This window comes from Somniosus microcephalus, chromosome 4 (assembly GCF_052327205.1).
Source record: "Somniosus microcephalus isolate GS21.2 chromosome 4, FLI_Smic_1.0, whole genome shotgun sequence".
NCBI classification, from domain to species: Eukaryota; Metazoa; Chordata; class Chondrichthyes; order Squaliformes; family Somniosidae; genus Somniosus; species Somniosus microcephalus.
In genome coordinates this window covers 136,970,538-136,996,454 of record NC_140990.1, presented here as the reverse complement: position 1 = coordinate 136,996,454, position 25,917 = coordinate 136,970,538, and the positions used below count along the sequence as shown (strand labels likewise).

The 25,917-nt window shown below is 49.6% G+C and overlaps 1 protein-coding gene across 2 annotated transcripts; it reads right to left on the bottom strand.

The window, feature by feature from the left end:
- Positions 1-9,551: 9,551 nt before the first annotated feature.
- Positions 9,552-24,705, bottom strand: LOC147119827 (uncharacterized). Of its 2 annotated transcripts, none has more exons than XM_085985275.1 (2): positions 24,414-24,705; positions 9,552-10,765 (listed from the first exon to the last, which is right to left on the bottom strand). In XM_085985275.1, the coding sequence occupies exon 2, from the start codon at positions 10,669-10,671 to the stop codon at positions 9,718-9,720; it is 954 nt and encodes a 317-aa protein (XP_085841401.1). In that variant the 5' UTR covers positions 10,672-10,765; positions 24,414-24,705; the 3' UTR covers positions 9,552-9,717. The 2 variants fall into 2 exon arrangements, with proteins under 2 accessions (XP_085841401.1, XP_085841400.1); XM_085985274.1 differs by lacking the exon at positions 24,414-24,705 and adding an exon at positions 14,260-14,379.
- Between the last annotated feature and the right edge of the window lie 1,212 nt (positions 24,706-25,917).

The window sequence follows — 25,917 nt, the reverse complement described above, 5'->3', positions numbered from 1 at the left end:
GCCCATGTACAGTCACGGGGCTAGAATGCCCATGTACAGGCCCAGTGTTGGAATCCCCATGTACAGTCCCAGGGGTAGATTCCCCATGTATAGTCCCAGGTTTGTAATCCCCATGTACATTCCCAGGGGTAGAATCCTCAGGTACATTCCCAGGGTTAGAATACACATATACAGTCCCAGGGTTGGAAACCCCATGTACAGTCCCAGGGTTAGAATCCCCATAGACAGTCACAGGATTAGAATCCCCATGTACTGTCCCAGGATAGAAATCCCCATGTACTGTCCCAGGGTTTGAATCCCAATGTGCAGTCCCAGCTGCAGAATCCCCATGTACAGTCACAGGGGTGGAATCCCCATCTGCAGTCCCAGGGTTAGAATCCCCATAGACATACGCAGGGTTAGTATCCCCGTGTATAATCCCAGGGTTAGTATTGACATGTACAGTCCCAGGGTTGGAAACACCATGTACAGTCCCACGGGTAGAATCCCAAAGTACAGTCACAGGGTTGCAATCCCCATCTACAGTCCCAGGGGTAGAATCCTCATGTACAGTGCCAGGGTTGGAATCCCCATGTACAGTCCCAGGGTTAGAAGCCCCATGTAAAGTCCCAGGGGCAGAATCCCCATGTACAGTCCCAGGGTTGGAATCCCCATGTACAGTCCCAGGGTTGGAATCCCCATGTACAGTCCCAGGGTAAGAATCCCCATGTACAGTCCAAGGGTTGAAATCCCCACGTACAGTCCAAGGGTTGGAATCCCCATGTACAGTCCCAGGGTTGGAATCCCCATGTACAGTCCCAGGGTTGGAATCCCCATGTACTGCCCCAGGGTTGGAATCCCCATGTACAGTCCCAGGGTTAGAATCCCCATGTACAACCCACGGTTTGGAATCCCCATGTACAGTCCCAGGGTTAGAATCCCCATGTACAGTCCCAGGGTTAGAATCCCCATATACCGTCCCAGGGGTGCAATCCCCATCTACAGTTCCAGGTTTGGAATCCCCATGTACAGTCCCAGGGTTGGAATCCCCATGTACTGCCCCAGGTTTGGAATCCCCATACATGGCCCCAGGGTTGGAATCTCCATGTACAGTCCCAGGGTTGGAATCTCCATGTGCATTCCCAGGTTTGGAATCCCCATGTGCATTCCCAGGGTTAGAATCCCCATGTTCAGTCCCAGGGTTAGAATCCCCATGTTCAGTCCCAGGGTTGGAATCCCCATGTACAGTCCCAGGGTTAGAATCCCCATGTACAGTCCTGGGGTTGGAATCCCCATGTACATTCCCAGGGTTGGAATCCCCATGTACAGTCCCAGGGCTGGAACCCTCATCCACTCCGAGTGTGGTTCTGAGGCCCCGAGCCGGAGCCGCCAGGCCCGGGGCAACACCGAGTAGGAACGGTGATATATGCCCAAGTCAGGAGTGTGACTTGGAGGGTAACTGGGAGGTGATGGTGTTCCCATGCACCAGCTGCCCTTGTCCTTCTAGGTGGCAGAGTTCACGTGTTTGGGAGGTGCTGTCAAAGTTCTCGTCGAGTTACAGATGTATAAATTCACTCCTTCACTCCTCCCCCTCCCACCTGACTCTCTCTCCTCCCATAGAGGCCAGAGTCTTGAGTCGGCCCAGACTGGGTGCTGGGTTCCCTTCCCTGAATGACATTAGTGAACCAGTTGGGTTTTTACGACAATCCCGCAACTTTCATGGGCACTTTTTTCTAGTGCAGGCCTCACAAATTCCCAGATTAATTCAGCTCAATTTCACAACCTGCCTTGTTTTTTTTGTGGGTTCTCTCTCACCCTCCCTTTTTCCTGTTTTAAATTTATTTTGCAGGGTATTAGAAGGGGAGGATTTGTAGATGGGAAACTCAAACCAAACATCACTTCAAGATCTGACAGAGTCACTCGATTCATCAGGACCTTTGAACATGGAAACAGAAAGCACCATTCAGAGCGGGGAGAAACCATACACGTGTTCTGTGTGTGGACGAGGCTTCAGCCGATCATCTGGCCTGCTGAGACACAAGTGCAGTCACACCGGGGAGAGGCCGTTCACCTGCACTGTGTGTGGGAAGGGATTCACTCAGTCATGCAATCTGCTGCAGCACTGGCGAGTTCACACTGACGAGAGACCTGTTGAATGTCAGAACTGCAGGAAGTGCTATAAAAGTTCCAGGGAACTGACACACCATCAATGCGTTCACACTGATGAGAGACCGTTCAGGTGCTCTTACTGCGGGACTGGGTTCAGGTGATCATCTCACCTCACTGTACACCAGCGCACTCACACTGGGAAGAGGCCGTTTACTTGCCCCAAGTGTAGGAAGGGATTCACTTGTTCATCCAACCTGCTTATATACCAGCGAAGTCACACCGGGGAGAGGCCATTCACCTGCTCCGAGTGTGGGAAGGGATTCGTGTGTTCATCAAACCTTCTGACACACCAGCGAGTTCACACCGGGGAGAGGCCGTTCACCTGCTCCGAGTGTGGGAAGGGATTCACTCAGTCATCCCACCTGCTGATACACGAGCAAATTCACACTGGGGAGTGGCCGTTCAACTGCTCTGACTGTGGGAAGGGATTCACTCAGTCTTTCCACCTGCTGATACATCAGCGAGTTCACACTGGGGAAACACCGTTCACCTGCTCTGAGTGTGGGAAGGGTTTCACTCAGTCATCCACCCTGCTGAAACAGGAGCGAGTTCACATTAGGGAGAGGCCGTTTACCTGCTCTGTGTGTGGGAAGGGATTCACTGAGTCATCCGACCTGCTGAAACAGGAGCGAGTTCACACTGGGGAGAGACCGTTCACCTGCTCTGTGTGTGGGAAGGGATTCACTGAGTCATCCGACCTGCTGAGACACCAGGTGTCAAACTGCGATCTGTTCCTGACTGAAAGTGAAACGGCAGGGTTAAGTTCCCAGTCTAAAAATGACTGGTAATTATTTGATGCAGGTTTAACGTGTTCGTAGAATCATAGGATGGTTACAGCACAGAATGTGGCCATTCAGCCCATTAAGTCTGTGCCATCTCTCTGCAAGAGCACTTCAGCTAATCCCACTCCCCCACCCTTCCCTCGTAGCCCTGCAAATTTTTGTTCTTCAGGTACTCATCCAATTCCCTTTTGAAAGCCACGATTGAATCTGTCTCCACCACCCTTTCAGGCAGTGCATTCCCGATCCTAACCACTCACTGTGTAAAAAGTTTTTCCCCATATCACCTTTGATTCCTCTGCCAATTACCTTAAATCTGTGTCCTCTGGTTCTCGACCCTTCCGCCAATGGGAACAGTGTCTCTCTATCTACTCTGTCTAGACCCCTCATGATTTTGAACACCTCTATCAAATCTACTCTCAACCTTTTCTGCTCTAAGGAGAACAACCCCAGCTTCTCCAGTCTATCCATGTAACTGAAGTTCCTCATCCCTGGAACCATTCTTGTAAATCTTTTCCGCACCCTCTCTAAACCTTCACATCCTTCCTAAAGTGCAGTTCACAGAATTGGACACAATATTGCAGTTGTGGCCAAACCAGTTTTTTATAAAATAGCAAAATATTGCGGATGCTGGAAATCTGAAATAACAGAAAATGCTGGAAACACTCAGCAGGCCAGGCAACATCTGTGGAGAGAGAAACTTCCCCTTTGAACCTGACATCTGTCATACTCCCCCTTTTTCTGCTTCAAATTACTCCCTATCTCTTTCATCATCCAAGGAGCTCTGGCTTTGGTTGTCCTACCTTTTCCCCTCGTGTGAATGTACCTTGACTGTACCCGAACCATCTCCTCTTTAAAGGCAGCCCTCTGTCCCTGCACACTCTTTAAAACTGTGCCATTAAGTGTAAACTGTGCCATTAAGTGTATATTGCTTCTCCCTGTTCCTTCTGCCAAAATGCATCACCTCACACTTCTCTGTATTAAATTCCATCTGCCGCTTGTCTGCCCATTCTGCTAGTGTTTCTAAGTCCTGTTGCAGTATCATCCTCACTTTGCCACACCCCAGAGTTTGGTATCATTGGCAAATTTAGAAATTCTACTTTGTATTCCAATATCCAGGTCATTTATATATATCAAAAAAAGCAGTGGCCCCAGCACTGACCCTTGGAGAACACCACTGTACACTATCCTCCAGTCTGAAAAACAGCCATTTACTACAACTCGCTGTTTTCTGCCCTTAAGCCAATTCCTTTTCCAAGCTGCCACTGATCCACCTATTCCATGAGCCTCAATTTTGTTAACCAGCCTTCTATGTGTTACTTTGTCAAACGCCTTCTTAAAATCCATGTAGACAACATCCATTGCATTCCCTTCATCAATCCTCCCTGTAACTTCATCTAAAAATTCAATTAGATTAGTCAAACACGATCTGCCTTATACAAATCCTTGTTGGCTCTCCTTAATTAGCTTAAACCTCTCCAAGTGCCCGTTATATCCAGGAATATTTAGGACCCAATCCTGCCCTTTTTTGAGCCAGGTTTCCATTATCACCACAACACCATATTCCCATGTGGCTATCTGCGCCTGCAGCTCACCAACCTTATTTACCACGCTTCGTGCGTTTACACACATGCACTGTAAACCTATCTTAAACCTTCTTGTAATCTCCCTTAGTCTGATCCCATCTATTACCTTACTCTGTCTTACTATAATGCTATCTGTCTCTCCCAATCCTTTGCTTCTCCTTTCTAATGCTACATCCTGGTGCCCATCTCCCTGCCAAATTAATTTAAACCCTCCCCAACAGCACTAACTCCTCAGTCTTGTACTCCAACCCCTTGCAATAAAGGGCAACATGCCATTTGCCTTCCTAATTGCTTGCTGTACCTTCATGCTAACTTTGTGTTTCCTGTACGAGGACACCTAAATCTCTCTGAGCTCCAACATTTAATAGTTTCTCACCGTATAAAAAATATTGCTTTTCTATAGATCCGACCAAAGTGCATATCCTCACATTTCCCCACATTATACTGCATCTGCCACCTTATTGCCCACTCACTTAACCTGTCTATATCCCTTTGCAGGCTCTTTGTGTTCTCCTCACAGCTTACTGTCCCACCTAGCTTTGTATCGTCAGCAAACTTGGATACATTGCACTCGGTCCCTTCATCAAAGTCATTGATATAGATTGTAAATAGCTGAGGCCCAAGCACTGATCCTTGCAGCACCTCACTAGTTACAGCCTGCCAAACGGAAAATGACCCATTTATCCCCACTCCCTGATTTCTGCCCGTTAACCAATCCTCTATCCATGTTACTATATTACCCCCAACCCCATGAGCCCATATCTTGCGTAGCAACCTTTTATGTGGCACCTTATCGATTGCCTTTTGGAAATCCAAATATACTACATCCACTGGTTCCCCTTTATCTACCCTGCTAGTTACATCCTCAAAAAACTCTAATAAATTTGTTAAACACGATTTACCTTATAAAGCCATGTTGACTCTGCCTAATCATGTTATTATTTTCTCAGTGCCCTGTTACCACTTCCTTAACAGTGGATTCCAGCATTTTCCCGACGACTGATGTCAGGCTAACTGGCCTGTAGTTCCCTGTTTTCACTCTTCCCTCCTTTCTTGAATAGCGGTGTTACATTTGCTACCTTCCAATCCATTGGGACTGTTCTAGAGTCTGGGGAATTTTGGAAGATCACAACCAATGCATCCACTATCTCTGCAGCCACCTCTTTTAGAACCCTCGGATGTAGGCCGTGTGGTCATTGGGATTTGTCGGATTTTAGTCCCATTAGTTTCTTAAGTACTTTTTATCTACTGATATTAATTACTTTAAGTTCCTCACTCTCATTAGCCCCTTGGTTCCCCACTATTTTGGGTCTGCTTTTTGTGTCTTCTACTATGAAGACGGATATACAATATTTGTTTAAAATCCCTGCCATTTTCTTGTTCCCCAATATAATTTCTCTTGTCTCAGCCTCTAAGGAACCAACACTTACTTTTGCTTCTCTCTTCCTTTTTACTCACTTGTAGAAGCACTTACAGTCTGTTTTCATATTTCTTGCTAGTTTACTCTCATTCTATTTTCACATACTTGAAAGGACTAATTTGCAGTGATATGGGAAAAAGCTGGAGTGTGGGACTACACGGGATAGGAGCAGGAGTAGGCCATACGGCCCCTTGATCCTGCTCCACCATTCAACAAGATCATGGCTGATCTTTGAACTCAACTCCACTTTCCCACCCGCTCCGCATATCCCTTGATTCCCTTAATATCCAACAATCTATTGATCTCAGCCATGAATATACTCAACGACTGAGCATCCACGGCCTTCTGGGGTAGAGAATTTTAAAGATTCACAACCCTCTCCTCTCAGTCCTAAATGACCTACCCTTATCCTGAGACTATGCTCCCTAGTTCTAGACTCTCCAGCCCGGGGAAGCAGCCTCTCAGCATCTACCCTGTCAAGCCCTCTCAGAATCTTGTATTTTTCAATGAGATCACCTCTCATTCTTCTAAACTCCAGAGAGTATAGGCCCAATCTACTCAATTTCTCATCATAGAACAAGCCTCTCATCCCAGGAATCAATCTAGTCAACCTTCGTTGCACCCTCTCTAAGGCCTGTATATCCTTCCTTAGGTACAGAGACCAAAAACCTGTACACAGAACTCCAGGTGTGGTCTCACCAAAGCCCTGTACAATTGTAGTAAGACTTCCTTACTCTTGTATTCCAACACCCTTGCAATAAAGGCCAACATGCCATTTGCCTTCCTAATTGCTTGCTGTACCTGCATGCTAACTCTCTGTGATTTGTGTTCGAGGAAACCCAAATCCCTCTGAACCATAGCATTTCATAATTTCTCACCATTTAAAAAATATTGTTTTTCTATTCTTCCTGCCAAAGTGAATAACCTCACATTTCTCCACATTATATTCCATCTGCCACCTTCTTGCCCACTCACTTAACCTGTCAATATCCCTTTGCAGCCTCTTTGTGTCCTGCTGGTGGGTGGCTGCTCATTATCCTCGGTGTGATTTAATCCCCTTTCCAACTGAATACTGCAAACAAACAGGCTCACCTTGGTAACGGAATGGTCATTGTGACATCACTTTCTAAACAACAGCCCACAAGACAATGGGTTATCAATAAATGTTAAAGGGATTCAGCGCTCGGAAGTTACACTGTGACTAAAGGAAATAAAATGCTGATCAATAATGTCTGAAGATAATGATTTCTCTGTGTGGAATGTGCTTGCACACATTCAGAATGACGAGCTTTGTACACACACAGCAAACGCTGTGAGAATCTTTTCAGTTGTTGCTCCGAACCCGCTGAGAGCTAATGAAGTTGTTGGGCATTAGGACCCTGCGGCCGCACATCCGGTGGTGCTGTGAGGTCACGGTTCCAGGCTCTGTCTCACCCAATCAGTGGGTCCCGCCAAAGCTCAATAGAAAATACTGCAGCAAAAACAATCCTGACCATTCACAAACTGGGAGCAATCGGCACAGCACAACACAAGTGTGAATGAGTAAACTTTAACACACAGAGTTTGTCACTAATTAGTGCAAAGTGCAGGGCACTATTGCTCACCTTCAGTCCTGTCCCTCAATCCCAGCTCATCTCTGGGGGGATTGTTACAAGGTTCAACCCGTCCTTTCAAAACAGATATTACCCACATAATCCCATATCAATTAGACATTGCACACAGCTTCTGACAGTTATTAACAAGACTGGACCGATGCTTCAAACCATTAAATATATAAATCAATCATCCCATCCCATCTCATCCCGGTGGATAAAACCTCAGACGGTTCCATAGTAAGGATTCCTCTGGTTCCTCACCAAATATGTGTCAGGATACTGAAACCCAGCTTTCTCACAGTCCACTCCTGGAGGCCCCATTCCCTGAGCCTATAACCTTCAGCAGGGTCAGTGGTGGAGTTCCGCAGTGGGAATGATCCAGGGTAACTGTTGGGATCGCACCCCATGGATGTTCTGGGTCGTGTATTTTTAGTTATCCTGGTGTCTAACACGCACACATCAATAAAACAGGGAATTCCTGGAAACATGCTGCAGGTCCTTCTTTATCTGGAGATCAAATGTCTGTTGTATAATTGTACCAGCAGTTAACAGGCTCCTGTGAACTCCTCCCTCTGCTATTTTAATGCAGACATTCATCAATTTATTTTAAATGGGTTTATTTTAAATGAGTTAACACCTCCCTTAAAATGGTAGACTCGACTGTCACACATGCCTATTAAATCTTCGTGGAATAATTACCAGTCATTTCTACACTGGAAACGTAACCCTGCCGTTTCACTTTCAGTCAGGAACAGATCGCAGTTTGACACCAATCTCTGATTTGACAGCACGTTTCCAGCATTCACCATTATTCTTCCTGACTCTAAAAACAGTTGTAAAGGAGCCTTCTGTTCCATTGATAGGAGCTGTGACCCATGGAAGAGAGCGGCTGGGACACATTCCTTACAGGCCTCAAGATTAAAAGGGATATAGGTCTGCAAAGGGATATAGATTAAGTGAGTGGGCAGTAAGGTGGCAGATGGAGTATAATATAGGGGAATGTGAGGTTATTCACTTTGGTAAGAAGAATAGAAAAACAGAATATTTGTTAAATGGTTAGAAACTTTCAAATGTTTGTGTTCAGAGAGATTTGGGTGTCCTCGTGCAAGAAACACAGAAAGCTAGAATGCATATACAGCAAGCAATAAGGAAGGCAAATGGCATGTTAGCCTTTATTGCAAGGGGGTTGGAGTATAAGAGTAAGGAAGTCTTGCTACAATTGTACAGGGCCTTGGTGAGACCACACCTGGAGTACGGTGCACAGTTTTGGTCTCCTTATCTAAAGGAAGGATACACATGCCTTGGAAGCGGTACAACGAAGGTTCACTAGATTGATTCCTGGGATGAGAGGGCTGTCCTATGATGAGAGATTGTGTAGAATGGGCCTATACTCTCTGGAGTTTAGAAGAATGAGAGGTGATCTCATTGAAACATACGAGATTCTGAAGGGGATTGACAGGGTAGATGCTGAGAGGTTGTTTCCCCTGGCTGGAGTGTCTAGAACTAGGGGGCATAGTCTCAGGATAAGTGGTCGGCCATTTAAGACCGAGATGAGGAGGAATTTCTTCACTCAGAGGGTTGTGAATCTTTGGAATTCTCTGCCCCAGAGGGCCGTGAATGCTGAATCTTTTGAGTATATTCAAGGCTGAGATCGATAGATTTTTGGACTCTAGTGGAATCAAGGGATATGGAGATCGGGCGGGAAAGTGGAGTTGAGGTGGATGATCAGCCATGATCTTGTTGAATGGCGGAGCAGGCTCGAGGGGCCGTGTGACCGACTCCTGCTCCTAATTCTTATGATCTTTTCTTATGTTCTTAATCTGCCCGGCAACTTTCCTTTCAGTGAAGAGAGACGAGAAAGACCAAAGTGCCGTTTGCCCCGCTCAGTGTGGCCCTGAAGGACTGTGTCCAGGCTGTAGTTCTGTCCCCGCCGTACGATCCTCCCCCCAGATTGTCCTTTCAGAGCTCCAGCCAGGTGATGCTAAACACTCAGGTAGGAATGACAAAAATCCACAACAATGTATTTAAAGCAAAGCTGATTTATTTGACATATATCCAGAAATTTAAACTCCAGCCGAGTTACAAGGGTTATTAACATCAGCAGAAACAAACCTCAACTGTCAGTGTGAACATGATTCAGTCCGGGATGTGATAACAGCAGCAATAACAGCAGAATCCAACCCCTGCAGTCACTTGTGAACTCGCTGGTGTTTCCGCAGGTTGGATGACCAAGTGAATCCCTTCCCACACTCAGAGCAGGTGAACGGCCTCTCCCCAGTATGAACTCGCTGGTGTTTCAGAAGGTCGGATGAACTCGTGAATCCCTTCCCACACTCAGAGCAGGTGAACGGTCTCTCCCCAGTGTGAATTCGCTGGTGCTGCAGCAGGGTGGATAACTGAGTGAATCCCTTCCCACAGTCAGAGCAGGTGAACGGCCTCTCCCCGGTGTGAACTCGCTGGTGTCTCAACAGGGTGGATGACTGAGTGAATCCCTTCCCACAGTCAGAGCAGGTGAACGGCCTCTCCCCGGTGTGAACTCGCTGGTGTCTCAGCAGGGTGGATGACTGAATGAATCCCTTTCCACACTCAGAGCAAGTGAACGGCCTCTCCCTGGTGTGAGTGCGCTGGTGTAGAGTGAGGTGAGATGATTGCCTGAACCCAGTCCCGCAGTGAGAGCACCTGAATGGTCTCTTGTCAGTGTGAACACGCTGATGACACGTCAGTTCCCCGGAACTTTTATAACACTTTCCACAGACCGGGCATTTAAAAGGTCTTTCGTCAGTGTGAACTCGCTGGTGTGTCAGCAGGTCGGATGACCGAGTGAATCCCTTTCCACACTCAGAGCAAGTGAATGGCCTCTCCCCAGTGTGAACTCGCTGGTGTGTCAGCAGGTGGGATGACTGAGTGAATCCCTTCCCACACACGGAGCAGGTGAACGGCCTCTCCCCGGTGTGAAGTCGCTGGTGATTCAGCAGGTGGGATGAATTAGTGAATCCCTTCCCACACTCAAAGCAGGTGAACGGCCTCCCCTCGGTGTGACTGTGCTTGTGACTCGACAGGTCAGAGGATCGGCTGAAGCCTCGTCCACACACAGAGCACGTGTACGGTTTCTCCCCGCTCTGAACTGTGCTTTCTGCTTCCATGCTCAAAGGTCAGGATGAATTGAGCGACTGAGTCAGATATTGAAGTGATGTTTGGTTTGAGTTTCCCGTCTGCAAATCCTCCCCTTTTAATACCCTGCAAAATGAATTTAAAACAGGAAAAAGGGAGGGTGAGAGAGAACCCACAAAAACACAAAGGCAGGTTGTGAAATTGAGCTGAATGAATCTGGGAATCTGTGGGGCCGGCACTAGAAAAAAGTGACCATGAAAGCTGCCAGAATGTCGTAAAAACCCAACTGGTTCACTAATGTCCTTCAGGGAAGGGATCCTGCCACCCGGTCTGGGCTTACACAAGACTCTGGCCTCTATGGGAGGAGAGAGAGCGCGAGGTGGGAGGGGGAGGGGTGAAGGAGAACAACTTTATACATCTGCAACTCGACTAGAACTTTGACAGCACCTCCCAAACATGCGACCTCCACCACCTAGAAGGACAAGGGCAGCAGGTGTACGGGAACACCATCACCTCCCAGTTCCCCTCCAAGTCACACACTATCCTGACTTGGGCATATATCGCCATTCCTACATCGTCGCTGGGTGAAAATCCTGGAACTCCTCACCTAACAGCATTCTGAGAGTACCTTCACCACACGGACTGCAGAGGTTCAAGAAGAAGGCCCAGCATCACCTTCTCAACGGGCAACTGGGGACTGGCAATATCTGCTGGCCTTGCTAGTGGCACCCACATTGAATGAATTAAAAAAAATCTGTATATAAAAAATGGTTTGAAAGCCTCTACAGAAATACTTGTTCCTAAAACGATAATCTTTTACACTGTGTGTACATGGGGATTCCACCCCTGGGACTGCACATGGGGATTCCAACCCTGGGACTGTACATGGGGATTCCAACCCTGGGACTGCACATGGTGATTCCAACCCCGGGACTGCACATGGTGATTCCAACCCTGGGACTGTACATGGGGATTCCACCCCTGGGACTGCACATGGGGATTCCAACCCTGGGACTGTACATGGGGATTCCAACCCTGGGACTGTACATGGGGATTCCAACCCTGGGACTGCACATGGGGATTCCAACCCTGGGACTCCACATGGGGATTCCAACCCTGGGACTGCACATGGGGATTCCAACCCTGGGACTGCACATGGGGATTCCAACCCTGGGACTGTACATGGGGATTCCAACCCTGGGACGGTACATGGGGATTCCAACCCTGGGACTGTACATGGGGATTCCAACCCTGGGACTGTACATGGGGATTCCAACCCTGGGACTGTAAATGGAGATTCCAACCCTGGGACTGTACATGGGGATTCTAACCCTGGGACTGTACATGGGGATTCCAATCCTGGGACTGTACATGGGGATTCTAACACTGGGACTGTACATGGGGATTCCAATCCTGTGACTGTAGAAGGGGGGCCCAGCTCTGGGCTCTTCTGTTACAATTGTGCGGGATGTTAACCATGTGCTTAGCTTTTACCAGCGCCTTCAGGATAGATGGTGAGAAATCCGAAGTGTGGGGAGTTTGAATCAAATACCAGATGGCTTGCATCCCTGGTTGCTAAGGGAATTGGGGAAGGAGATAGCGGAAAGGCTTGCCCTAATTTTCCAATCTTCCCTAGATTTGGGGGAGGTGCCTGAGGATTGCAAAGTGGCAAATGTGACACAATTGTTCAAGAAAGGGTGTAAGGACAATCCTAGTAACTACAGGCCGGTCAGTTTTACATCAGTGGTGGGTAAAGTTTTAGAAACAATAATCAAGGAAAAAAATTAACGGGCATTTGGAGAGGTTTATGCTAATTAAGGAAAGGCAACACGGGTTTCTAAAAGACAGATCGTGTTTGACTAATCTAACTGAATTTTTTGATGAACTAACAGAGAGGATTGATGAAGGGAATGCAGTGGATGTTGTCTACATGGATTTTAGGAAGGCGTTTGACAAAGTACCACATAGAAGAATTGTTAACAAAATTGAGGCTCATGGAATAGGTGGGTCAGTGACAGCTTGGATAAGGAATTGGCTCAAGGACAGAAAACAGCGAGTTGTGGTAAATGGCTGTTTTTCAGACTGGAGGATGGTAGACAGTGGTGTTCCCCAAGGGGCAGTACTGGGGCCACTGCTTTTTTTGAGATATATATATAAATGACCTGGATATTAGAATACAGAGTAGAATTTCTAAATTTGCCAATGACACCAAACTTGGGGGTGTGGCAAACAGTGATGATGATACCAATTGACTGCAACAGGACATAGAAAGGCTAGCAGAATGGGCAGACAAGTGGTAGATGGAATTTAATACAGAGAAGTGTGAGGTGATGCATTTTGGCAGAAGGAACAGGGAGAGGTAATATACACTTAATGGCACAGTTTTAAAGAGTGTGCAGGGACAGAGGGACCTGGGAGTTAATGTGCATAGGTCCCTGAAGGTGGCAGGACATATTGAGAGAGTGGTTAACAAAGCATATGGGATCTTGGGCTTAATAAATAGAGGTATTCAGTACAAAAGTAGAGACATTATGCTCAACCTTTAAAAAGCGCTGGTTATTCCACAACTGGAGTATTGCGTCCAGTTCTGGTCACCACACTTTCGGAAGGATGTGAAGGCCCTTGAGAGGATGCAGAGGAGATTTACCAGAATGGTTCCGGGGATGGAGGATCTTAGCTACAAGGACATGTTGGAGAAGCTGGATTTGTTTTCATTAGAGCAAAGGAGGTTGAGGGGTGATTTGATAGAGGTGTACAAGATTATGATGGGTTTGGATAGGCTAGACGGGGAAAGGCTGTTCCCACCAGTTGATGGTACAAGGACGAGGGGATACAGATTTAGGTTTTGGGCAAGAGATACAGGGGGATGTGAGGAAAAACATTTTTACACAGCGAGTGGTGATGACCTCGAACTCGCTGCCAATGGAAGTGGTGGAAGCGGAGACGCTTAATATTTTCAAGGGGAGACTGGATAGGCATTTGAGGGAAATAAACTTGCAGGGCTATGGGGATAGAGCAGGGGAATGGGATTGAATGGATTGCTGTACAGAGAGCAGGCACGGACTCGATGGGCCGAATGGCCTCCTCTGTGCCATCATGACTGTATAAAGGTGCTGACTCTGGTTGAGTTCAGTTCCACACTCACTGGTTCCCCTCCCTCTCCTCCCCTGAAGGTGCTGACTCTGGCTGGGTTCAGTTCTACACTCACTGGTTCCCCTCCCTCTCCACGCCTGAAGGTGCTGACTCTGGCTGGGTTCAGTTCCACACTCACTGGGACCCTAAAGCCCCGCCCACTGGTGGTTCCTTTTTTCCAGTTCTGACGAAAGGTCATCGACCTGAAACGTTAACTCTGTTTCTCTCTTCACAGATGCTGCCTGGCCTGCTGAGTATCTCCAACAATTTGTTCTCTTCCTTTACAAAGATGCACGCAATCTATCACAGCATCAAACAAGATGGCGACGCACAAACCCTCAGCTGTCCTTTACAAAGATGGCTGCCGTTAAACTGGGCCTGCTCCTGGGAAAAAGCCTCCGAGCTGGAAACGCGGAACCTGTAGGTTCTCATTTAGGGCTTGCGGCCTACACCAGATGCTTATGAAATCCACCCGCCGGATGCATTACCTTCCTGCGCCCCGCTGATTCCTAATCGGCGTAAATCGCATCTGCAGCCTTTGTGCGCTTGTCGTACTCGCCGTCCCGGATCACAATGACACTACGCATGCTCTACATACAGGAGGGCGCTGCGCCTGCGCACTGTGCTCTGTGCTCCTCCTGTGTGAATGGGGCACATTCTCCCCCGCAGAGCATTCTGGGCAACAAACCCGCCATTGAAAGCCTCAATTAGTGAATGGAGAATACGTTTCTGTGACCCCATTGAGAGAAAATTCATTAATAATTCACACTGAAACTCAAGTGCACGAGCACTCTGCAATAGTTCTGTCCTGGATCTGATTAACAGAATCCAAACCCCTGCAGTCACATGTGAACTCACTGGAGTCTCAGCAGGTGGGGTGAATTTCTTCCCACACACAGGATATTGAAACAGCCTCTCTCCAGCATCAGCTGCTTTGAAGGTTGAAAGCTTTTCTCACAGTCAGAGTATTTACAGCAACTGTTCTCAATGTGGACCCTCTGGAGTGTCAACAGTTGGAACCTTCCAGTGAGTCCCTTTCCACACGTGAAGTATCTAAACAGTCTCTCTCCGGTGTGACTGTGCTACTGTGTCAGTAAATGGGATGATCGATTGAATCACTTTCCACATAGAGTCATAGAGTCATAGTTATACAGCACAGAAAGAGGCCCTTCGGCCCATCATGTCTCCGCCGCCCATCAGGCCCTGTCTAATCTAATCCCATTTTCCAGCATTTGGTCCGTAGCCTTGTATGCTGTGGCATTTCAAGTGCTCATCCAAATGCTTCTTGAATGTTGTGAGGGTTCCTGCCTCTACCACCCTTTCAGGCAGTGAGTTCCAGATTGCAACCACCCTCTGGGTGAAAAAGTTCCTCCTCAAATCCCCTCTAAACCTCCTGCCCCTTACCTTGAATCTATGCCCCCTTGTTATTGACCCCTCTACTAAGGGGAAAAGTTCCTTTCTATCTACCCTATCTATGCCCCTCATAATTTTGTACACCTCAATCAGGTCCCCCCTCAGCCTTCTCTGCTCCAAGGAAAACAACCCCAGCCTGTTTAGTCTTTCTTCATAGCTGAGGCGTTCCATTCCAGGTAACATCCTGGTGAATCTTCTCTGCACCCTCTCCAAAGTAATCACATCCTTCCTATAGTGAGGCGACCAGAACTGCACACAGTACTCCAGCTGTGGCCTCACCAGCGTTTTGTACAGCTCCATCATAACCTCCCTGCTCTTATATTCTATGCCTCGGCTAATGAAGGCAAGTATCCCATATGCCTTTTTAACCACCTTATCCACCTGCTCTGCTGCCTTCAGGGATCTATGTACATGTACACCAAGGTCCCTCTGACCCTCTGTCTTTCCTAGGGTCTTACCACTCATTGTGTATTCCCTTGCCTGGTTAGTCCTTCCAAAATGCATCACCTCACACTTTTCAGGGTTAAATTCCATTTTCCACTGTTCCGCCCATCTGACCAACCCATCTATATCGTCCTGTAGCCTGAGGCTACCCTCCTCGCTATTTACCACCCCACCAATGTTCATGTCATCCGCGAACTTACTGATCATACCTTTTACATTCACATCCAAATAATTAATGTAGACCACAAACAGCAAGTGACCCAGCACCGATCCCTGAGGTACCCCACTGGACACAGGCTTCCAGTCACAGAAACAACCTTCCACCATCACCCTCTGCCTTCTGCCACTCAGCCAGTTTTGGATCCAATATGCCAAGGCACCCTGGATCCCATGGGCTCTTACCTTCTTGACCAGTCTCCTATGCAGGAATTTATCGAAAGCCTTACTGAAATCCATGTAACCCACATCCACTGCACTACCCTCATCCACACACCTAGTCACCCCCTCGAATAATTCAATCAAGTTAGTCAGACATCATCTTCCCTTGACAAAGCCATGCTGACTATCCCTGATTAATCCTTGCCTCTCCAAGTGGAGACTAATTCTGTCCCTCAGAATTTTTTCCAATAATTTCCCTACCACTGATGTTAGGCTCACTGGCCTGTATTTCCCTGGTTTATCCCTACTACCCTTCTTGAATAATGGTACTACGTTAGCTGTTCTCCAGTTCTCTGGCACATCCCCTGTGGCCAGAGAGGTTCTGAAAATTTGTGTCAGAGCCCCTGCAATCTCCTCCTTTGCCTCACACAGCAGCCTGGGATACATCTCGTCCGGGCCTGGGGATTTATCCACTTTTAAGCCTGCTAAAACCGCTAGTACCTCCTCCCTCTCGATGCTAATATGTTCAAGTATATCACCGTCCCCCTGCCCAATTTCTATGTCTACATCGTCCTTCTCCATAGTGAACACAGATGCAAAACATTCATTTAAAACCCCACCTACATCTTCTGGCTCCACACACAGATTGCCACTTTGGTCCCTAATGGGCCCTACTCTTTCCCTAGTTATCCTCTTGCCCTTAATATACTTATAAAACACCTTAGGATTTTCCTTTATTTTGCTCGCCAGTGTTATTTCATGGCCCCTCCTCGCTCTCCTAATTTCTTTTTTAAGTATCCGCCTGCACTTTTTATACTCCTCTAGGGCTTCCTCTGTCTTTAGTCCTTTGTATCTGCCAAAAGCCCCCCTTTTTTTCCTAACCCATTCTCGTATATCCCTTGACATCCAAGGTTCCCTGGGCTTGTTGGTCCCACCCTTGACCTTTACGGGAACATTTTGCCATTGTACTCTCTCAATTTCCTTTCTGAAAGACTCCCATTGCTCCGATGTTCATTTTCCTACAAGTAGCTGATCCCAGTCCACTTTGGCCCGATCCTGCCTTATCATATTAAAACCGGCCTTCCCCCAATTTAGAACCTTTATTTCCGGTCCATCTCTGTCCTTTTCCATGACTACCTTAAATCTCACCGAATTGTGGTCACTGTCACCAAAGTGCTCACCTACTAACACTTCTACCACTTGCCCGGCCACATTCCCTAGAATTAGGTCCAGTACCACCCCCTCTCGTGTAGGACTTTCTACATGCTGGCTCAAAAAGCTCTCCTGGATGCACTTTAAGAATTCTGCATCCTCTAAGCCTTTCACACTCTGACTATCCCAGTTAATATTGGGGAAGTTGAAATCACCCACTATTATTACCCTATTATTTGCACACTTCTCTGAGATTTGCCAACATATCTGTTCCTCTATCTCCCCCTGACTGTTTGGGGGCCTATAGTACACTCCCAGCAAAATGCTTGCCCCATTTTTGTTCTTAAGTTCTACCCATATGGCCTCATGAGAAGAACCTGTTAATATATCATCCCTCCTTACAGCAGTAATTGACTCCTTAATTAACACATACAGAGCAGTGAATGGATTTGCCCCCTTATGAATAAGTTAGGGTGAGAATAGATGAGATAAGCGAGTGACTCCCTATCCACAATCAGCTGGTGAACGGCCTCTCCCCGGTGTGACTGTTGCGATGAGTTTGCACCTCAGACGGGCAACTGAATCCGTTCCCACATTCCCCACATTTACACTGTTCATTCAGCTGGGCGCACGAGTCTCACAGACTAGACGATTTGTTAAAAGTGGATCCAGGCACAGAACATGTGTTCTGTTTCTCCCCGCTGTGATTGGTGCTTATTCCTTCTATATCCGAAGGCCGATGATATTCAGGTGATGAATCTGTCAGATCTTGACGCAATGTTTGGATTGTTTTCATCTGCAGATCCTCCCCTTCTAATACCATCATATGGTGTTTACAACAGGATAGAAATTCAGAACAGACAAATCTAGTTTCTATACAACATCCTTTCCCCCCATGTCCCACCTAAGCTGTAAATTCCCCATTCTACACACTCTCCCTTCATCTTTACTGTCTAAAATCAAAATGCATTACATCATCTGGGATTTTGTGTCTCCCCTTCTCTCCAGAAGGAAAAGAATCTGGCTGGGTGCAATTAGTTAACCTCTACATTTTGGTAGGAAGAACGAGGAGAGGCAATATAAACTAAAAGGTACAATTCTATAGGGGGTGCCTGAACAGAGAGACCTGGGGGTTTATGTGTACAAATCATTGAAGGTGTCAGGGCAGGTTGAGAAAGCAATTAAAAAGCATACAGGATCCTGGGCTTCATAAATAGAGGCATAGAGTAAAACCGCAAGAAAGTTATGATGATCTTTTAGAAAACACTGGTCCGACCTCTCTGGAATTTAGAAGAACGAGAGGTGATCTCATTGAAACATACAAGATTCTGAACGGGTTGACAGGGTAGATGCTGAGTTTTTCCAGCATTTTCTGTTGTTATTTCGGATTTCCAGCATCTGCAGTATTTTGCTATCATACTAGATGCTGAGAGGTTGTTTCCCCTGGCTGGAGTGTCTAGAACTAGGGGGCATAGTCTCAGGATAAGGGGTCGGCCATTTAAGACCGAGATGAGGAGGAATTTCTTCACTCAGAGGGTTGTGAATCTTTGGAATTCTCTGCCCCAGAGGGCTGTGAATACTGAGTCTTTGAATATATTCAAGGCTGAGATAGATAGATTTTTGGACTCTAGGGGAATCAAGGGATATGGAGACCGGGCAGGAAAGTGGAGTTGAGGTCGATGATCAGCCATGATCTTATTGAATGGCGGAGCAGGCTCGAGGGGCCGTATGGCCTACTCCTGCTCTTATTTCTTATGTTCTTATGACCTCAACTGGAGTACTGTGTCCAATTCTGGGTACCACACTTTAGGAAGGATGTGAAGGACTTCAAGAGGGTGCGGAAACGTTTTGTTGAGAAAAAATGGTTCCAGGGATGAGGGACTTCAGTTACGTGGATAGACTAGAGAAGCTGTGGTTGTTCTCCTTGGAGCAGAGAAGATTGAGAGGAGATTTGATAGAGTTGCTCAACATCATGAGGGGTCTAGACAGAGTAGAGAGAGAGAAGTTGTTCCCATTGGCGGAAGGGTCGAGAACCAGAGGACACAGAATTAAGGTAATTGGCAGACGAACCAAAGGTGACATGAGGGAAAACTTTTTTACACAGTGAGTGGGTAGGATCTGGAATTCACTGCCTGAAAGGGTGGTGGAGGCAGATTCAACTGTGGCTTTCAAAAGGGAATTGGATAAGTCCCTGAAGGAGAAATGTTGGCAGGGCTACGAGGAAAGGGTGGGGGAGTGGGATGAGGTCCTGCATCAAGAATTTAGGGAGCTAGGTAACAGATTAAAGAGCAGGACCTCAAAGGTTGTAATCCTCCTAACCCGAATCCCAGCCCCTAAACCCTAAACAAAGATTATTGACAGGGCTCAATGGAGGAGCTAAAACCTGATAAAGGAAGTATTTGAAACAATTATCTCGCATAAAGAAATAGTGCAAGGTATGTTAGTTACAAGAGATTAAAACAAAGACCATCAAAATCAGCAATGACAATTACAAAGATCAGAACGTTGTCAAGGCGATCACATGCAATATGTGTGGAGGACTTTTACTAAATCGGATCCAAAAAGGCTTAAATGATACAGAAAATATCAGATTTCAAATCTTATGCAGGATAGTTCTATAAAGGAGTGGACACTGCAGTTCAGTCTACGACACCCACAAGCCATGTACTCAAATGGAACAAGCTTGGGGTTAGATGTGGTAGAAACATAGAAACATAGAAGATAGGACCAGGAGTTGGCCATTCGGCCCCTCGAGCCTGCTCCGCCATTTAATGAGTACCCTATCCCTGCCTTCTCCCCATACCTCTTGATCCCTTTAGCCTTAAGAAATATATCTAACTCCTTCTTGAATATATTTAATAAGTTGGCCTCTACTGCCTTCTGTGGTAGAGAATTCCACAGGTTCACCACTCTCTGGGTGAAGAAATTCCTCCTCATCTCTGTCCTAAATGGCTTACCCTTTATCCTTAGACTGTGACACCTGGTTCTGGACTCCCCCACCATTGGGAACATCCTTCCTGCATCTAGTCTGTCCAGTCCTGTTAGAATTTTACATGAACTAGAGTAAGAAATGCCCAAAATTGGAACAGTCGGTAACAGAACATCAATGTGTCTCCTCTTATCATGGAGAAATCAAATATTCAATACACTGTACAATAGCAAAATACTGTGGATGCTGGAAACCTGAAATAATGAGAGAAAAAGCTAGAAATACTCAGCAGGTCAGGCAGCATCCGAGCGAGAGAAACAGAGTTAACATTTCCTCCCACCCCACTTGCTGTAAGGACTCTATTCCATCCTCACAGTTTCTTCATGTCCGCTGCATCTGTTCTGACGATGCCACCTTCCATACTAGTGCTTATATGCCTTCCGTTTTCCTCAACTGAGGATTCCCCTCTACATAGCCCTCAACTGTGTCCATTCCATTTCCAGCACTTCTGCTCCCACCCCATCCCCTCCCTCCCAGAACCACAATAGGGTTCCCGTTGTCCTCAGTTTCACCCCACCAGCCTCCACATTCAACGGATTATCCTCCACCATTTCTGCCACCTCCAGCGTGATCCCACCACCAAATGCATCTTCCCCTCCTCTCCCCTTTCAGCATTCCGAAGGGACTGCTCCCTCCGCAGCACCCTGGTCCACTCTTCAATCACCCGCAACAGCCCCTCCCCTCCCCACGGTACCTTCCCGTGCAAGCGCAGGAGATGCAACACCTGCCCTTTTACCTCCTCCTCCCTTCCCACTGTCCAGGGCCCCAAACACCCCTTCCAGGTGAAACAGCGATTTACATGTACTTCTTGCAATTTAGTATACTGTATTCAGTGCTCACGATGCAGTCTCCTCTACACTGGGGAGACCAAACGCAGATTGGGTAACCGCTTTGCGGAACACCTCTATTCAGTCTGTAAGGGTGACCCCGAGCTTCCGGTCGCTTGTCACTTTAACTCTCCGCTCCACTCCCACTCTGACCTCTCCATCCTCGGCCTCTTACACTGTTCCAAAGATGCTCGAACAACAGCACCTCATCTTTTGTTTAGGCACATTACAGCTTTCTGGACTCAACATTGAGTTCAACAGTTTCAGACTATAACGTCTGCCCCTATTTTTTCAGGCAGCAGGTGCTGATGATTCTGCCATCCCCATTTGTAACATTTCACCACTCCTACCTTCCACCCTCTCACAGACCGTCCCTTTTATTCTTTCCTCCCCTCCGCCTTCCCCTGCCTCTGCACCTGCTTAAAATCTGTTACATCTCTAACTTTTTCCAGTTCTGACGAAGGGTCACAGACCTGAAACGTTAACTCTGTTTCTCTCTCCATGGATGCTGCCTGACCTGTTGAGTATTTCCAGCATTTTCTGTTGTTATTAAATACACTGTGTTTGAAACAAAGCTGATTTATTCAGTACTAGCTGGAGTGCCCGGCGGTGCCGAGGCTTTTTCGAGGGTATGTTGTTGTTGGAAGAGAGAGAGAGAGAGCGTGCGACTGGGGGGGGAAGAGAGAGCGCGACTGGGGGGAAGAGAGAGCGCGACTGGGGGGAAGAGAGAGAGCGACTGGGGGGAAGAGAGAGAGCGACTGGGGGGAAGAGAGAGAGCGACTGGGGGAAGAGAGAGAGCGACTGGGGGGAAGAGAGAGAGCGACTGGGGGAAGAGAGAGAGCGACTGGGGGAAGAGAGAGAGCGACTGGGGGGAAGAGAGACAGCGACTGGGGGGAAGGGGGGAGGGGGGAAGGATGGGGAGGGGGGAGGGGGGGGGAGGGTGGAGGGGGAGGGGGAGGGGAGGGGGGTGAGGGGGGAGGGTGGGGGGGAGTGGAGGGGGAGGGGAGGAAGGGGGAGGAGGGGGAGGGGGGAGGGGGGAGGAAGGGGAGGGGGAGGGGGAGGGGGAGGGGGAGGGGGAGGGGGAGGGGGAGGGGGAGGGGGAGGGGGAGGGGGAGGGGGAGGGGGGGGAGGGGGAGGGGGGGAGGGGGAGGGGGAGGGGGAGGAAGAGGGGGGGAAGGAAAGGGGGGAGCGGGGGGAGGAAGAAAGGGGGGGAGGGGGGGAAGGGGAGGGGGGAGGAGGGAGGAAGGGAAGGGGAGGGGGGAGGAGGGGGAGGGGGGAGGAAGGGGAGGGGGAGGGGGGAGGAAGGGGAGGAGGGTGAGGGGAGGGGGGAGAGGAGGGGGAGTCCCCGAGCCCCGCCCCCCGATCTCCCGCCCCCCCCGATGTCCCGTCCCCCGATCTCCCGATGTCCCGCCCCCCGATCTCCCGATGTCCCGCCCCGCGATCTCCCGATGTGCCACCCCCCGATCTCCCGCCCCCCGATCCCCCGATGTCCCGCCCCCCGATCTCCCGTCCCTGATCTCCCGTCCCCCGAACTCCCGATGTCCCACCCCCCGATCTCCCGATGTCCCGCCCCCGCGATCTCCCAATGTCCCCGCCGAGCCGGCTTCAAGACCAGAGAGACACCGCCGCGCAACCTACTGAGTGAGGCCCGGCCAGACTCAAGTCGCGCTCCGGGCAGAAGATGACGCGGACGCTGACTCCCGCCCCGCCTGCCTTTACTAAGATGGCGGCGGTGGCGACACTCGGCTCAGGCCCGCCCCCTCCAGCCTTCACAAAGATGGCGGCGATCGCTGGCCTTTTGTCGATCGCGACGGGACACGCCTAGCTCGGGCGTAGCTGGTCAACAGACGCCCAGGCTTTGAGGCCTGGAAAAATGGTGAAAGGTAGGAAAATTATAGAGGTTAGACAAAAGATTTACAAATTAATTAACTTTTTTCAAAAACAATTTGTCCTAGAAATTCAGTATAGCCACTTTTGGGGTGGTAAAGTCGGGCGGCCGCTAAAGTTTGCGCCCGGCGCAAAGTTGCGCCACCTTCGCCGATATTCAGTCGCATCGCCCCAAGAGGTTGCTGCTGCGCTAAAACAGGCGATGCACGGCTATCATTAGGCGCTAAGCCGGCGATCCGGGGCGCTAACACCGAGGACGGGCGCAGCGCAGGTGCGGCGACTTGCTCAATGAAGGCAGACACGCTGGCGCCGGTCAGCTCTTAAAGGGGAAGGGCCGATTTGTTTGGCTGCCATGCCCTGCACACTGCAGCCCTGAAGCAAGGCCTGACCATTGCTGGTTCATCAGTTCCACGCCCTCAACCATGGGGAAGCCCGCTATTCTTCCAAATCCGATTGCACGCTCTTGCTGCTTGTCCAGGGTCATGGGGAAGGAGATGTACTGACGTCTCCTTCTGAAAAGGGCATTGTTCACCTGGCGGATGCAGCAATGTTCCGCGAACTGGGAGATGGTGGCAATGTCCCCAGTAGCGGATTGGAAGGAGCCAGTGGCATCGAAGTTGAGAGCCACCGTCACCTTCACTGCCACTGACAGAGACGTCCTGCTCCTCAGCTGTGGCTGCAGATCTCTGCAAAGCAGGTGGCAGATCTCAGTGACCACCTCCCTTCTGAATCGCATCCTCCAAACACACTGCTCCTCAGACATGTTCAGATATGAGAACTGCTGGCTGTATACCCTGGGTGGGTAAGGCCTCCTGTGCCAACGCCTGTTGGCCAATCTCCATCTGGCCATGACTGGCACTCTCTCACGGCGTCTCTGATCCCTTTGAATGCAATGCAGAAAGCCAATGTTTCCACCCATTGCAGCCCCATTTTTTGTGGCGACTCAAGGCTATGGCACTGAAAGTGAAATCCGAGTGCAAAGCTCTGGCCTGAAGCCACAAGTACCTGTGTGAGCGCTGAGTCAAAGCAGAAAGCTCTCTGCCTTTGTCTCTCTCCAAATATCCGTCTCTCACAGAGGGATTGGCACAAAATGGCTGCCACTTATACGGCAGGGGGAGTCCCCTTTAAATAGCGCCCCCCGCGCCCTGCATCGGCTGAGCACCGTTCCACTCTAACAGTCGCTAGGGGCGCCAGGCGCACAATGGGGCGGCGTGACTGAAGTTCTGGTTGGGGGCGCACAAAGGGCGTTGCACGATGAAATGACATCAGGATCTGCGCGCGCAGCTGAGCGTGCGCAAAGACTTTGCGCCGCCGCTAAATCTCTAGTGAAGTTGGGGCGAGGCGCAGATCGTGCTGCGCCCTGGGGCTAGCCGCCTAGCGCCCGACATCTACTCCTCCTAAGGCGCTAGCGGCTGGCGCAACCAACTGAATTTCTAGGCCTTTGTCTTTTAAAAGCAACTTTTTATTTGCTGGAATTGTAGATTTGAAAAGAAACACGCAGAAAGCGGGAAAAAGAAAGGAAAAGTTTGGAATCAAGATGGCGGCGACTCACCTCGGTTCAGAACGATAAGGCCCGCCCACACAGGCACCGATTGTTGGACCGTCAGGTCACCGAAGCGTAGGATTGGTCAATTGTCCCATCACTCGACCGTAGGAGGGCCCGGCCGCACGCGCCAGGAACCCGCCGTATGATTGGTCGACCTCGACGTCACTCGATGCTAATGAGCGGATAATGAGCGGAATGTTGAACTTTTTTGGATACCGCGGGCGCAATTTTTGTCCGGCCGAAACGTAAATATGCTTAGGACGGTTCTGGAATCGTCTGCTTTCTTTCGACGTAACGCACGTGTAGGTACGCTCTAGAAATTTCGAGTTAATTCTGGACAGACAGACAGACGGAATGACAGACAGAAGTATCCTTTTATATATATAGACTAGCTGGAGTGCCCGGCGGTGCCGAGGCTTTTTCGAGGGCATGTTGTTGTTGGAAGAGAGAGAGCGAGCGACTGCGGGGAAGAGAGCGAGCGACTGGGGGGAAGAGAGCGAGCGACTGGGGGGGAAGAGAGCGAGCGACTGGGGGGAAGAGAGCGAGCGACTGGGGGGGAAGAGAGCGAGCGACTGGGGGGGAAGAGAGCGAGCGACTGGGGGGGAAGAGAGCGAGCGACTGGGGGGGAAGAGAGCGAGCGACTGGGGGGGAAGAGAGCGAGCGACTGGGGGGAAGAGAGCGAGCGACTGGGGGGGGAAGAGAGCGAGCGACTGGGGGGGAAGAGATGCGAGCGACTGGGGGGGAAGAGAGCGAGCGACTGGGGGGAAGAGAGCGAGCGACTGGGGGGGAAGAGAGCGAGCGACTGGGGGGGAAGAGAGCGAGCGACTGGGGGGGAAGAGAGCGAGCGACTGGGGGGAAGAGAGCGAGCGACTGGGGGGAAGAGAGCGAGCGACTGGGGGGGAAGAGAGCGAGCGACTGGGGGGGAAGAGAGCGAGCGACTGGGGGGGAAGAGAGCGAGCGACTGGGGGGAAGAGAGCGAGCGACTGGGGGGGAAGAGAGCGAGCGACTGGGGGGGAAGAGAGCGAGCGACTGGGGGGGAAGAGAGCGAGCGACTGGGGGGAAGAGAGCGAGCGACTGGGGGGGAAGAGAGCGAGCGACTGGGGGGGAAGAGAGCGAGCGACTGGGGGGGAAGAGAGCGAGCGACTGGGGGGGAAGAGAGCGAGCGACTGGGGGGAAGAGAGCGAGCGACTGGGGGGGAAGAGAGCGAGCGACTGGGGGGGAAGAGAGCGAGCGACTGGGGGGGAAGAGAGCGAGCGACTGGGGGGGAAGAGAGCGAGCGACTGGGGGGGAAGAGAGCGAGCGACTGGGGGGGAAGAGAGCGAGCGACTGGGGGGAAGAGAGCGAGCGACTGGGGGGGAAGAGAGCGAGCGACTGGGGGGGAAGAGAGCGAGCGACTGGGGGGAAGAGAGCGAGCGACTGGGGGGGAAGAGAGCGAGCGACTGGGGGGAAGAGAGCGAGCGACTGGGGGGGAAGAGAGCGAGCGACTGGGGGGAAGAGAGCGAGCGACTGG